The sequence below is a fragment of the Pempheris klunzingeri genome, chromosome 12 (assembly GCF_042242105.1).
Source record: "Pempheris klunzingeri isolate RE-2024b chromosome 12, fPemKlu1.hap1, whole genome shotgun sequence".
Taxonomy (NCBI): Eukaryota; Metazoa; Chordata; class Actinopteri; order Acropomatiformes; family Pempheridae; genus Pempheris; species Pempheris klunzingeri.
In genome coordinates this window covers 18,763,710-18,775,935 of record NC_092023.1, presented here as the reverse complement: position 1 = coordinate 18,775,935, position 12,226 = coordinate 18,763,710, and the positions used below count along the sequence as shown (strand labels likewise).

The 12,226-nt window shown below is 41.8% G+C and overlaps 1 protein-coding gene across 1 annotated transcript in view; it reads right to left on the bottom strand.

Moving 5' to 3' along the window:
* Positions 1-4,812, bottom strand: part of LOC139210542 (phosphofurin acidic cluster sorting protein 2) — a 47,555-nt gene extending 42,743 nt beyond the window's left edge. The window contains exon 1 of the mRNA XM_070840579.1: positions 4,515-4,812. Within this exon, the coding sequence (XP_070696680.1) occupies positions 4,515-4,720 (206 nt within the window). The 5' untranslated portion in view covers positions 4,721-4,812. The remainder of the gene's footprint in view (positions 1-4,514) is intronic.
* Positions 4,813-12,226: the final 7,414 nt, after the last annotated feature.

The window sequence follows — 12,226 nt, the reverse complement described above, 5'->3', positions numbered from 1 at the left end:
CAACCATGACCAACTCGCTCAGTTACCCCCATCACGTTAGAGGTGAGGGTAAAGGTCATGACTTTTGAGCTCCAAGTTGTAAAAGGATCTTTGAACTTGGTAAGGAGCCAACGCGCTGCTACACATTCTTTACTGTTAGTAGATAAAAATAGCGCCATCTTGACCTCTGCATTCATGCAAATACCAGAACATTCCCGCCTCCCAAGTTTTAGATGTGGGTGTGCGATATGACATTTTATACAGTGAACTATTAAAATGTCCCAACAATCTGGTTGGATGAATATACTTTGTGTGTTGTAAATAATGCAACAAGAGTTATGACTAGTGGTGTGGCAGATAAGGAGCTGATGCCAAAACTCAACGCCCGTGATATGGGAACAGTTTGGCAATGCAGTGGCTATGCAGATATTTCCCACAGCAAATGTAACTGTAAACTTCGACAAGCAACAGTGGGCTCTTCTGAAGGCAACACAACAAACCTATTGGACCACCTTAAAAGAAAGCTTCTGAAAGAAAAAAAGGATATGTGGACAGTGCTTCAGTGCAGCACAGCCTTGCTTGTCAGCAGAGGCCACCGCTGGTCTGAAGTGATGGGCCTGAACCCTAAAGGACCCGCTTTACCCAGGACCCGTGTACTTTCTTGTCATCTCTGTTCACAGTTTTCATGAAGGAGACCCAGACAGAAGCTTTCAGTCTTTCCTCTGCCTCCTGCTTGCACCTTACTTTCACTCTAAACCAATCTAAACCACAGAACCCAGACCAAACCAACCAAAATATATCGTGGACCCAAACTCGCATCAGTCCCAGGTCAGGTCTTGGGTCCTAGAGTCTGGTTAGACCCATGATGACTTCTACTCGTTAGCATCCCATGGAACAAAAACAAAATCAGTGACCAAAACATATGAGCAGTTGAAAAAAATTGACCAAAGCACCATAAAATTGAGAGCGGTAACTGAGTGAATTTTACTGACAAAGTATAACAAAGTATATGGTGCCATGCAAAGCTGTTGATCACATGGGATTCAATATGAGTTGTATTTAAAAAGTGTTATTTTATGATAATTCTATATTATGGCTTCTATTTACACCTTCAAATTAAACTCAGGTTTTAATCACCTCCGAGAGACCTGTGAGTATGTTTAATGCACCACTGTATTCCAATGGAGAAAATGACTGTGATTAAGTAGATTGTGATATTTTTGGCCAGATTGCCCACCCCTAATTAATTAAGATTTGCTTTTGCTATGTAATCGCATGTACACCTTTAAAACAATCTATTCCAGCATGTCTGTAATGAGAGGGAAACAACATCTGTGAAAATAAAGCCACTGTACCTAAATGTATGTGTACATTATTGTATCTCATAGCATTGCGTTTTAAAAGCCTAAATAGCCACCACAGCACTGAAACCATCTAGATCATCTACATGGCAATGAGCATAGATAAAGCTTACTAGCATGTATTTTTTCAGCTTCCTTTAACACAATAGTTTCTTGAAAGAAATCCTTGAATTAATCCTGTGATCAGTACAGAGGGGTATTTCAGGAGTCACCTTGTACATTGCATTTCTTAGCAATCTTTGGTTACTCAGCAACATTACCAAAGCGGCGGTCAGCTATTTGTTGAGGGTAAAAAGAGGACAAAAGGTGGAGTAAACTTTCTCTGCTCCCAGCATACTGCTGATAAATTTGAGGTTACTTTAGAAGACAGTTAACACAAGAACAAAAAAACCCAGTTTATAAGAAATAAGCTGCAACACTAATAAGACGTGCTATTAGAGACATTGGAGGGTGGCAGTGGTGGAAAAACAACAGTGCCTGTCCAACAGTTCTAACAGGGCTGTGGATGGGAGGTAAAAAACAGTCAAATATTGTATCATGGTTGCATTTAGATATGACAAGCAATCTTTAACAACAAGGGCAACTGTAAGGGGCTATAAATATTATTATGAATGTTGTTTGATCCTGTGCAATAGTCAAGAAGTACATAAAAAATGCAGAGAAGAACGTTAGAATGTGTAAAGTCATTTTGTGAGTCTTTGCCAAAGGTGCATCAACAGCAAAACTGTAAGGAACTGCAATCCCATACTGCGAGGACTTATGAGAGCTGACATTAAACTTTCCATTTTGAATAAAATATTTTCCCCTAGGCATGGCTTTCAGTAGGGCTGCTGGGCTTAGAGGGATTATTCTTTTTAAGACTGCATCTTATTAACAAACAACAGCTGTGTCTGATGTTTTAGAGTACCACAATAAAAACAGTCAATTGCTAACAGCCCTATGCCCTTACGTGAAACTGTGCACTTAGCTGGACACCCCCATCCGCTAAAGGCTAGTGGAGGAGCAACAGCTGCACACAAAATGGCCCAGCCCCTGAAAGAATGCCAAGGCAGAATCTCCACAACAGGCCTATGGGTTGGGCTCCATACAGGACCTTTCACACCAGTCTAGGATAAGTGGTCTAAAAACACATAAGGCAGAAAGAGGCTTGGCAAATCAAAGCGCTGTTAGCAACTTAACAACTAGCCACCATGTCAAACAAATACGACAACAAGACTTTTTAGCCTAAATAAACATAGATCATTATCAACAATAACCTCTACTCCATTACATATCAGATCTAACAAATTACCCCTGACATCAACAGTGACTTGAGTCTTTGTTGATGGCAGCTACTGCAGTCTTATGCTGAATAATGACTGGTAAACCTTTACTCTATGCCTCATTAATAATCCATTATCATCCTCATCCTTATCCATCTTTAATACAGCACCTTGCATGTCCTCCACAGTAGAGAGAGAGAGAGAGAGCACATAGTGCAGAGGCAGAGACATAGGAAATCAATGTGCCATCCATGGCACGCTCTGCAAATGAGCTGACATGTCTCCTGCTTTCTCTGCTAGCCAGTAGCCTTAAAACAGAATGGATACAGTTATCAGAGGCAAGCTCACTGGAGTCCTATGCCAGAAAACAATGCTTGCAGTTGCTTGTACAGTATGTCAGTTGTCCTAGAAAAGAGCTCGAAAACAATGGGCAGTTCATCACAGACAAACAGCAATGATCTCACAGTTTTTGTTGTGGAAGAGATTGTGGTCATGAAATCTAATCGTCCTTTCAAGATCGGAATTGAAAATAAAAGTCTTTTTCTTATTTTTATAATAAGACTACAATATAAAGGATAGCGAGCTGTAGGATTGGAGAAAATAATGCTGTCACTCGAAACATGCAATTCATTCTCAAAACAGCCGAGCTGCCACAGTCAAAATATAGAAATATTCAAACCGAGATTTGAAAGATCAACCATCACTGTGAACTATCAGTGTTTTCCACAAGCTATGGCTCCTTTGACACTAGCATACCGACACTGGCGCTGAAGAAGCAGAAGGCAAACACACACACACACACACACACAGTGGAGGAAACCCTCCCTTGCAAGCCCACTTCCCTCCCAGTGTGTGGAGCAGATCTAGGTCAAAGCTGATTAATGTGCCCACAGCTCCCAAGAGGTTTCTGGTCAGGTGGCAGCAATGCCTGCTCACTGCCGATGAATACTAAACACTGCAGAGTATTACTGAATATTACTGCAATACTCTAGATTAAATGCTGCCACCAGAGCAGCATCAAGACAATGCGGATCACTGCCAGTAAGTATGCTTCCACAAAAGTGACAATCAAAACAGCTCGGTCCGTCCTTGTGCCAGCTGCTGTGTCAACACCGTGAGTGGTTGTGTTTATGTTAGTTTAGGACTACACAGGAGGATTTGAACATAAACATACAGCAGCCCACACTAGGTGAACGCCAAAACTGTATGGATATCAAATGGCCAGCCGGCTGCTGAAGTGCCCATTTGCTCAAGACAGCTCATGACACATAACTCTGGTGAGGGATGAAAAGGATGTTGGCTACTTATGAGACGAACGGCATCCATGTCACTGTATTTATAGATTGTTATGTTACCATTTGGTGGCATGCATACCGTAAAGCAGCTCAAGCACAGGCCTCCACGAAAAAAGGGAGAAGTAATATCTCCACAGCCACAGAGCAGGAGATAAGCAGCAGCTGCCTCTTTCAGCGATAAACTAGTTAGCTCAACTTTTGTTAAAGCTAGCTAGTTATCGTAACGGTCGGAGTACGATTCAATACACTAAGTGTTCACTAAACAATTACACACTTGGTGAGCACGTCTAATATATTCATTTGTATGAGGCAGTTTAGAGTTGGCCATTTTAGCAGACTGCGTCTTTATTCAGAGAAATAAGATTGAAAGTGAAATGCTTTCAGCACGAAACATGAGAGGAACTCGAACACCAGTGCTATTTGCTCGGTAGCTTTAGCATTAGCCACCTTGCTAGTTAGCAACCCAGCAGTGTTTTGGAAATGTGTGGCGGCTCGGCTCTCAGTCACCGAGGGCGTTGTTTGTCCGACGTTAGCCTCGTGTTTAACCAGCGACACGGTGATGTGCAGGCGCTGTCGTCCGTGGTATTTAAACGCTAACACAACAACGTTAATGTTACCTCGGAACGCAGCTTGGGGATGATCGGTCTATCTCCCAGGTCGCGAAGAGGTTCATGGGTACGGGCATGCTGCCGGACCCCAACACCACAGCTCCGGCTAACACTCCGGTCGGGAGCGTTGTCGGTGCTGGTCCACCGCCGCCACCGCTGCTCGGGTTCAGGAAAGCGGCCCGGACGCCTCCTCTCTCTACAGCCGCCGCCATCATCACCTCCACTGCCTGGGGCGCAGCTCTAGCTAAGTGTCGGACGAAGGCGGGAGCCGCTGAACTCTGCGCTGCCTGCTCCTGCTCCTCCAGACTCCCAGCTCCTCTACACCGACTGGGGATGCTGATAGGCGGGGCGGGGCATGGCGCTGCTGATAGGGGGCAGCACGTCCCCGCTTCTGGGGTGGGACATCTTTACTATGACAGCAGGCGTGCAAACATAGTGCTCCACTCGGCTCACCTGTAAAGATTTAAGACACACTCATGTCAGGAAAACTATTTAGTGTGGCTGTTATAAACAGTGATGTTACAGGAAATACAACTGTGATTCTACTTTCCTCTCTTCCATCATTTCTGTTGTGAAGATCAACTTATGTTGCTCAGTGTATCAACTCAAACATGCTTTATTTATCAAAAGTACTCATACAAATAAAGGGAAATCATTTATAAACTGAAAGTATTCAAAATTGTACCTCATGTGCTGTGTCATTGCCTTTGTTCTTCTTGCGTTTAGCATTTATTTTCAAATGAATGTGGCTGTAAATGCTCACCGCTGCAGATTTAAAGTGTTGTGGAGAGGAAAACCCACAGATACTGTTGTGGAAATATACTGTCATTTGTGATCATTGAGTTCTTTGTCACTGTTGAGTTTCAGTCAAAGGGGAAAGACCCAAAACAATAGTTTCTCTGTTTTTGATGTAAAGTGCAGAGGCTGGCACAATAAACACCTGGATATTTGTTGCACATGGCTGTGTTACCACTAATCATTCATTTGCAATCACTAAAAAAAATAACATAAAAGTGGTTTCATAGCACACTTTCAAGTGGGCAGAACTGGTTTTGTAACAACTCCACATTATTCATGATTTGTCATCAGGATGTGATCACATGATGACACCTGATGCTTAATTAATGTCGTTGTTCTCATAATGCAGGTGTTGTGAAATCCACTGACTGTAACCATGACTAAGGGCTCATATAAAGCTGACTTGACTTGACACGCTCAGGATGGTTGGGTAACACGTGTGACAGCCTGTTTCAACTGACTGAGAGAAAGAAAAAAAAAAACGTCCTGATATTGTTGAATGTTTCTGTGTTTTAGCCAAATAGCGTGACCTAATAGCAAAACATAAACCTTAACAAAACTTTCTCTACTATCAAGTGATCAGTGTTTGCAGGTTCGCCTTTGCATCATAGAGCAATATTGGCAAGCACCACCGATCACACAGACACACAAAGGTGAAATATGCTATTTTTTGAAAGTAAACTCAGCCCTTTATTTGTCTCGTGGAGTTTATTGTCACCACTACAAAACGTGCTGTTACTGTTTCTGATCACTGTGAGGCAACTGAGTGAAAATCTGGCAGGACTGTTGATGACGAGGATGGCAATCATGGTACAGCTTCTAAATTTCTTAGCTCAATATTTCTTGTTCTAGCAAAGCATTTTAACGAGATCAGATTCATGTAGGATTTATCAGAATATTTATGGCAACACTAGTTTCACTTTTTATGTGGAGAAGAAAACTCAATGTGCTTTACATACATTGAAAAGGGAGAGAGAAAGCTAGATGTCAGGTAATCTATTTTGTATGAATGAAAGGGGGGAATCAGTGACTTTTCTTGTTATACCAAAGTGCCTGAATATCAAAACCAACATAAATCTGCAGTTCATGCCGGCTTCCCACTAATATTGACCACTTGATCACCAATTTGAAATGCTGCCACCTGTGAAGGGGCGATATCGCAGGTCCTTCCTTCGGGCAGCTGTCAGATTCCACAGCCAGCACTGCTCCCAGTAGACCACATTGCACCAAAACAGACAATAACTGCACTATAATGAGCAATATATTTATTCATCTTTTTACCTCACTTCACACTGTGCAGCAGCAACCTTTTTTTTTTTTATATCTCCTTCTGTTTTATATTCCCCCTATGTTTATTGTCTCTATTTTTATACTGTACATGTATATATATCTTTATATCTCCTCCTGTGTGCTGTAAAGTTGTAAATTTCCCCGTCGTGGGACTAATAAAGGAATATCTTATCTTATCTTGTCTTATCTTCATATTTACCATAATGGATGACATGATCAATGAAGTTGTGGAGTGCATCGCCACCTAGTGTACTAAAATTGACACTGTAATAAAATGCTGGACATTTAACACTAACTGACGCGATGCGATTCATCCAATAGATGGCAGACTGTCTGCATTTTTGGAAGAATACTACAATATCAATCTCTGTCTCCCTCTCCTTCCCTCTTTTTTTCTTCTCTCTCTCTCTCTCTCTCTCGCTCACTCTGCCCTCCTGATTGAGCCCCCTCTTTCTCTTCCTCCTCCTCCTCCTCCTCCTTCTTCTCCTCCTATAAGTGTGAGTGGGTGGGTGCTTCTATTGTGACACCATGACACCATTGATGTTTCCACAACACAGCAGGCTGACACTTTATCAGCCACAGTTTTGCCTTTATTGAATTCTGGAGAAGAGAATAAAATACTCAAGCACTGGTTTGTCACATAGCACCTGCTCAGTGGCAGGCACCCTCCCGCAAAATCAAAGAAATTTCTCACATCCTAATATCAAGTGATGGAGAGGGGGCTGCTATTGCAGATGTTCTGGAAAGGTTGCAGGGTATTTCCTGTTATTAAAACCAGCAGTCTTCCTCACAGACAAAGACAGGGGAGCGAACAATGTGATGCATCTCTCTGACGTAAGCATATAGGCAACAAACAACGCTAATTACCCAGTTAGGTAACTGCTTCTTATTCCTCCTCAGATATCTGACTGAAAACCACAGATCTCTCATAATGCCAGAGCACTGTGGTTTCCAAGCAGATGCTTATTTTTAGGTGTGAGCTTTTGTTTTAGGCTCGTGACATTGTTTCTTTTCGCATGCCACCTCCACACCATCAAAGTCAGACATTTTTAATGAGAACGCCTTTGATTACGAGCTAAAAACAGCACCTTTCTGAATCACTGCACAGGGCTTAAAGATTGCAGTCACGCATGTTCTTGTTTAAATTTAGAACTTCAAGGGCACCAGGTCTTTGTAACGCTTGTGAAAACAAAGTGAGAATGAGGAGCTATAACACCAGAAAACCACCAGAAAAAGGTTCTGCTTTCTAGTATCTGGTGGCCAAGAGTTGTCATGGCCCACAGATATTTCTGTTTCCTCCATTGAATGGAGGACTAACAGGGAACAGGTTTAGTCTCTGCTGGATTTTTCTTCCTGCAATTCAGCGATACAACGCTAATGAATCAAATCTGATAATGTGGTTATTGTTCTAGCAGAGAGAGCTTATTGGCGTTTTCAGTGTGTTCTCGGTTAAAATGCAGTTAGTCCTTATATGCAGCAACATTTGGACCATAGTGACACATTAATGAAAAGTGTTTAGGGCCACTTCAGAGGCACCAAAGAAATTATGTGCAGCCATATGCTGACCCCTGAGGATCTCAGCAGTGTTGTGCTGCAGATGAGCATGAATACTCTGCGTGGGAGTCGTATGATACCTGCAGCACACACACTGTTTATCTGACTTGGTGCATCTGGAGGCAGAGTCAACATCTGCTGCCTTCCTACTCACTTCATACTTTGTGATGATAAAGACTTTAACTGAGCGAAATTAAACGAGACAGACGAAGACTTTCTCATGGATGCTTGAATTGCAACCACGCATGTTTCACTTAAGTTTTGCCCAGTTTTGAGTTTAAACCAGAGCATATGTACATTCTCCCGTTAGTGTCATTGAAGTTGTCAGCTTTCACTGAAGTGGTTTATGTTCACGTAGAGATGCTGAGAGAGGGATGTCAGCAAGAAAAGGGTTAACTTTCTGCTCTATCAAAACCAACCCATTTAACATGAGTTTAAAGGGGGTCTCATTCATCAGAAAAATGGTGCACAGTGTTACTGTTATGTTTCTCATTTCACACACATATTACAGCCGGTTCCACTTTCATCTCAGAGTGATTGGTCTCTGGTGAGCAGTCAGACACAATTTAAAGGTCCTGTCTATTTGTAATCTCCTGGAAAGATTGCCACGTGTCCTGATACAGTAGAGCAGATCAATCCAAGGCACATCTCTTTTTCCTTCATAAGCTCTCTGTACCCCTCTCACTACTAATCACACTTCAAAACACCAAGGGCTGCAGATAAGCTGCTGATCTAATTAAGGTTTTGCAAGCCTTGCAAATTAAGGATATTATTTCTCATGGATTATATCCTTAGTTATGGCACAATCGATGTACAATTTCCTGCACTTTGATTCATCTCAGGTATTATCATTATTTCTTTGCATGGTTTGGATTGTGATACTGATTAAACACTAATAATATAAATGAGACCAACATACTATAAGGGAGGTAAAGTTGAAGCCCACTGAACTTGTCTTCAAGTTTTACTTTTCAGTTGAACACATTACAAAACACGGTCCTTTCAACCATACCGTAAAAATCCCCAAATTTGTATTTATTGTTCATGTTGCCTTTAGTGAAACGAAGAACTGACTGATCTGACTGACTGATCTGTCATGTGTAGTCTGGATGCCCAACTTTGAGTTTTCGGTGTCTGAATTTCATATCTAATTTCACTGTACGCTATTCAGTTGATTCTAAGATTGAGCCCTTATGGTCTTTCTTCGCCTCCACAACCTTCCCAACCCTAATTAAGGGCTCACTCGTTGAAACAGTGGTGTGCCGCAAGTACCTGGGAGCGGTTATCAACAAGAATTTGAGCCAAGACCTCAAAAAATCTGAAATCTGCAACAACAAAAAAAGGTCCTGCAGAGGTTTGACTTTCTCTGCAGACTGCATACTTTTAAGGCACTGTTGAGATTATTTTACAAACCCATTAGTGAGTTCATTTTAACCATTTGGTTAATTTCTTTGGATGGGAATCTTGCAGTGCAAACAAAAATCATTTGTTTAATATTGTTAAAGTAGCCAGCAAAATAATTGGCATGCAGCAGCTTTCTTTAGCAGATATCTCCGAGGTGGTCTTGGACAGCCCTGACCACCCACTCTTTGAGGAATTTGTTCTTCTCCCCTCTGGGTGGAAATTCAGGTACGTCAGGGTAAAAAGCAGTGAGTTTACATTTTCCTTTGTTCCAAGTGCAATAAATGCACTTAATTTGCACCAAACCTTGACTGCATTGCTCAGCAGAATTTTATTATGGCTCCCACTCAAATGGATTGATACTTTTTCTGTAACTGTTGTGAATAATCTCCCATGCCCTTTTTATGTGGTGTTTTTGCCCTGTACTGTAAATCATACTTACAGAGAGACAGAGAGGTCTGAACTGAACTGGAGAAAAGACTTGTTACTTTATACAACAATGCAAAAACATTCTTTATCTATGCAGACTGATACCCAGAGGGACAACTGGTGGTTTATGGACGATGCGAATGTCTTCATGAGACAAATGTAAAAAATCTAACATTCTTTGTCACAGTACATATTATCTTCCTTCAGAAAAAGACATCCATCTTTTATCTATAAAGATAAATGCCATCATTAAGGGTCGCAGGAGGGCCGGAGCCAATACGAGCTGACACTGGGCAAGAGACGGGGTACACCCTGGCCTGGTTGCCAGTCATTCACACTGCCAACAGAAAAGGACATACGCCAACTAATTTACAAAACAGGCCTTTGTGATGTCACAGAAACCAAATAGGCATTTCAATTTCACTCGTTGCTGAACTAAGACTCGAGGAAAGTGGATGGATTCAAAACTCAGTCTCATTTCACCACCTACCGCTGAAAAGATGTGAAAATCTCATTTGGTGGTTATGAACAAAACAAGGGATTCTTCAACACAGGCCCTTTATCATGTTACAAAGACAGGATGGCAAGAATGCATCTGTGAATGGAGTTTTCTCAGAATTTAGTACATTTAATGTGTATTTGCACATGAATGGCACTGAGATTTCCATTCAACCTCGCCAACATGTTTTTTTTTGCAGCTTGTTTATGGAAACTCTCCTGATGCAGAGCGCATTAACATTTTGATTTGAATAAAATCAGCCTTCTATTTTCTTTTCTTAGACATCTACAGATTTGAGCTAATAGCAGTATACTGAGGAAACACAGGTCGCGGAGATTGGTAAGAGAGGATAAAAGAAAAGAGACGGCCAAGGGAAATGAAAAAGTTATAGAATCAGTTGGTTAAATCCTATTAGAACATACAGTATGCAAATCAGGAGAGAGACATGATGGGCCAGCTTTGAATCTCATCTTGATCTCACAGTACATGAATCTCTGCATGAAGCGCATTCATAATTCTCATTCATTCAGTAGTACGAGTGCAGCACCATTGATCTCTGACGAATGTACAAGGAGATTCCCCAGACACGCATTGTGTTTCCACTCTGGACAATGCCGTCTTGAAAGACAAGAGAGGCAGAGCTCTGAAAGCCATTTGCATGAATGTCAGCCACAGAGAACAGAGACAAGCAGGAAAAACAAAAGCCTTTTAGAAGTCCCAAAGTCCTACAGCAACTCCTGTGAGGGCTGACCGGGTCTCACTACACAGCCAGGTAGCCTTACAAAAGACAACTCTGGACAAGAGCCAACATTAGGGGAAACGTCCTGCTGCCATTAAAATTCCCATTTAAGTAGAAGCAGGAAATGCACCTGCCAGCTTGCTCTCTCTCCGTCCCTCTCCTTAATGTGTTCAGATGGGAACCTTTGTTGAAAGGAATCATTTTGCATTTAGATTTCCCAGAGTAAAAAGCGGCACAGGGGGAAACTCCCTGCTTGGCGACATGTTTCTCACAGAGAAAGCTCTTCCTAATGAGTCCTTTTAAGCTTAGCTGATTATTTTCTGCTTTTGGAGTTGTAGTTGGATTGCTAGTACATGTTTTCTCCACTATTAACCCAGATATCCAAAATGGCAGCCCCGAGGTATGTTTGATTGCTCTTCCCCAATCCTTTGAACTCCACTGCAATCAGACAACCCAAACTTCAGCTAGTTTTTCGCCATGAAATTGAAAAGGTATCTGTCTATCACAGCATTCCCTGAAGTCACCTAAAAAGGAAACGCGTCTTTGTCCCGAAATGCCATTTTGGAACTGTGATGCCGTTGGCGGCTACATCTGCAACGGTATCTGCAGCTCCCTCTGTCAGACATGCAAATAATGCAGCGAGGTTGATGTGGAGTGCAGTGTGTGCGTGGCCTTTCTCACTGCAGACTATTTATCACGCATCCATCCAAGAATATGCCACAAAACAAAACACTGGCTGTCAAGGCTAATCCAAGATCATTTTTAGTCTTTTTGTCCAGATGAAATAGTTTATGTGATGACCTTCTCTGATTTCCATCTTACACTGGGATAACCACATACTCAGAAAAATAGGTTTTGTTTCCACTGACAGCATCTCAATCGCAATTATCTAAAATATGTTACAAGTTATTTCAATGCCACATCTGATACTTAAAAAAGAGCAATCACTTGTAAACCCGTCAAAGCCGCTTTTTTCAAGGTAAACAAAGTACAAAGAGGTGAAAAGGCTGC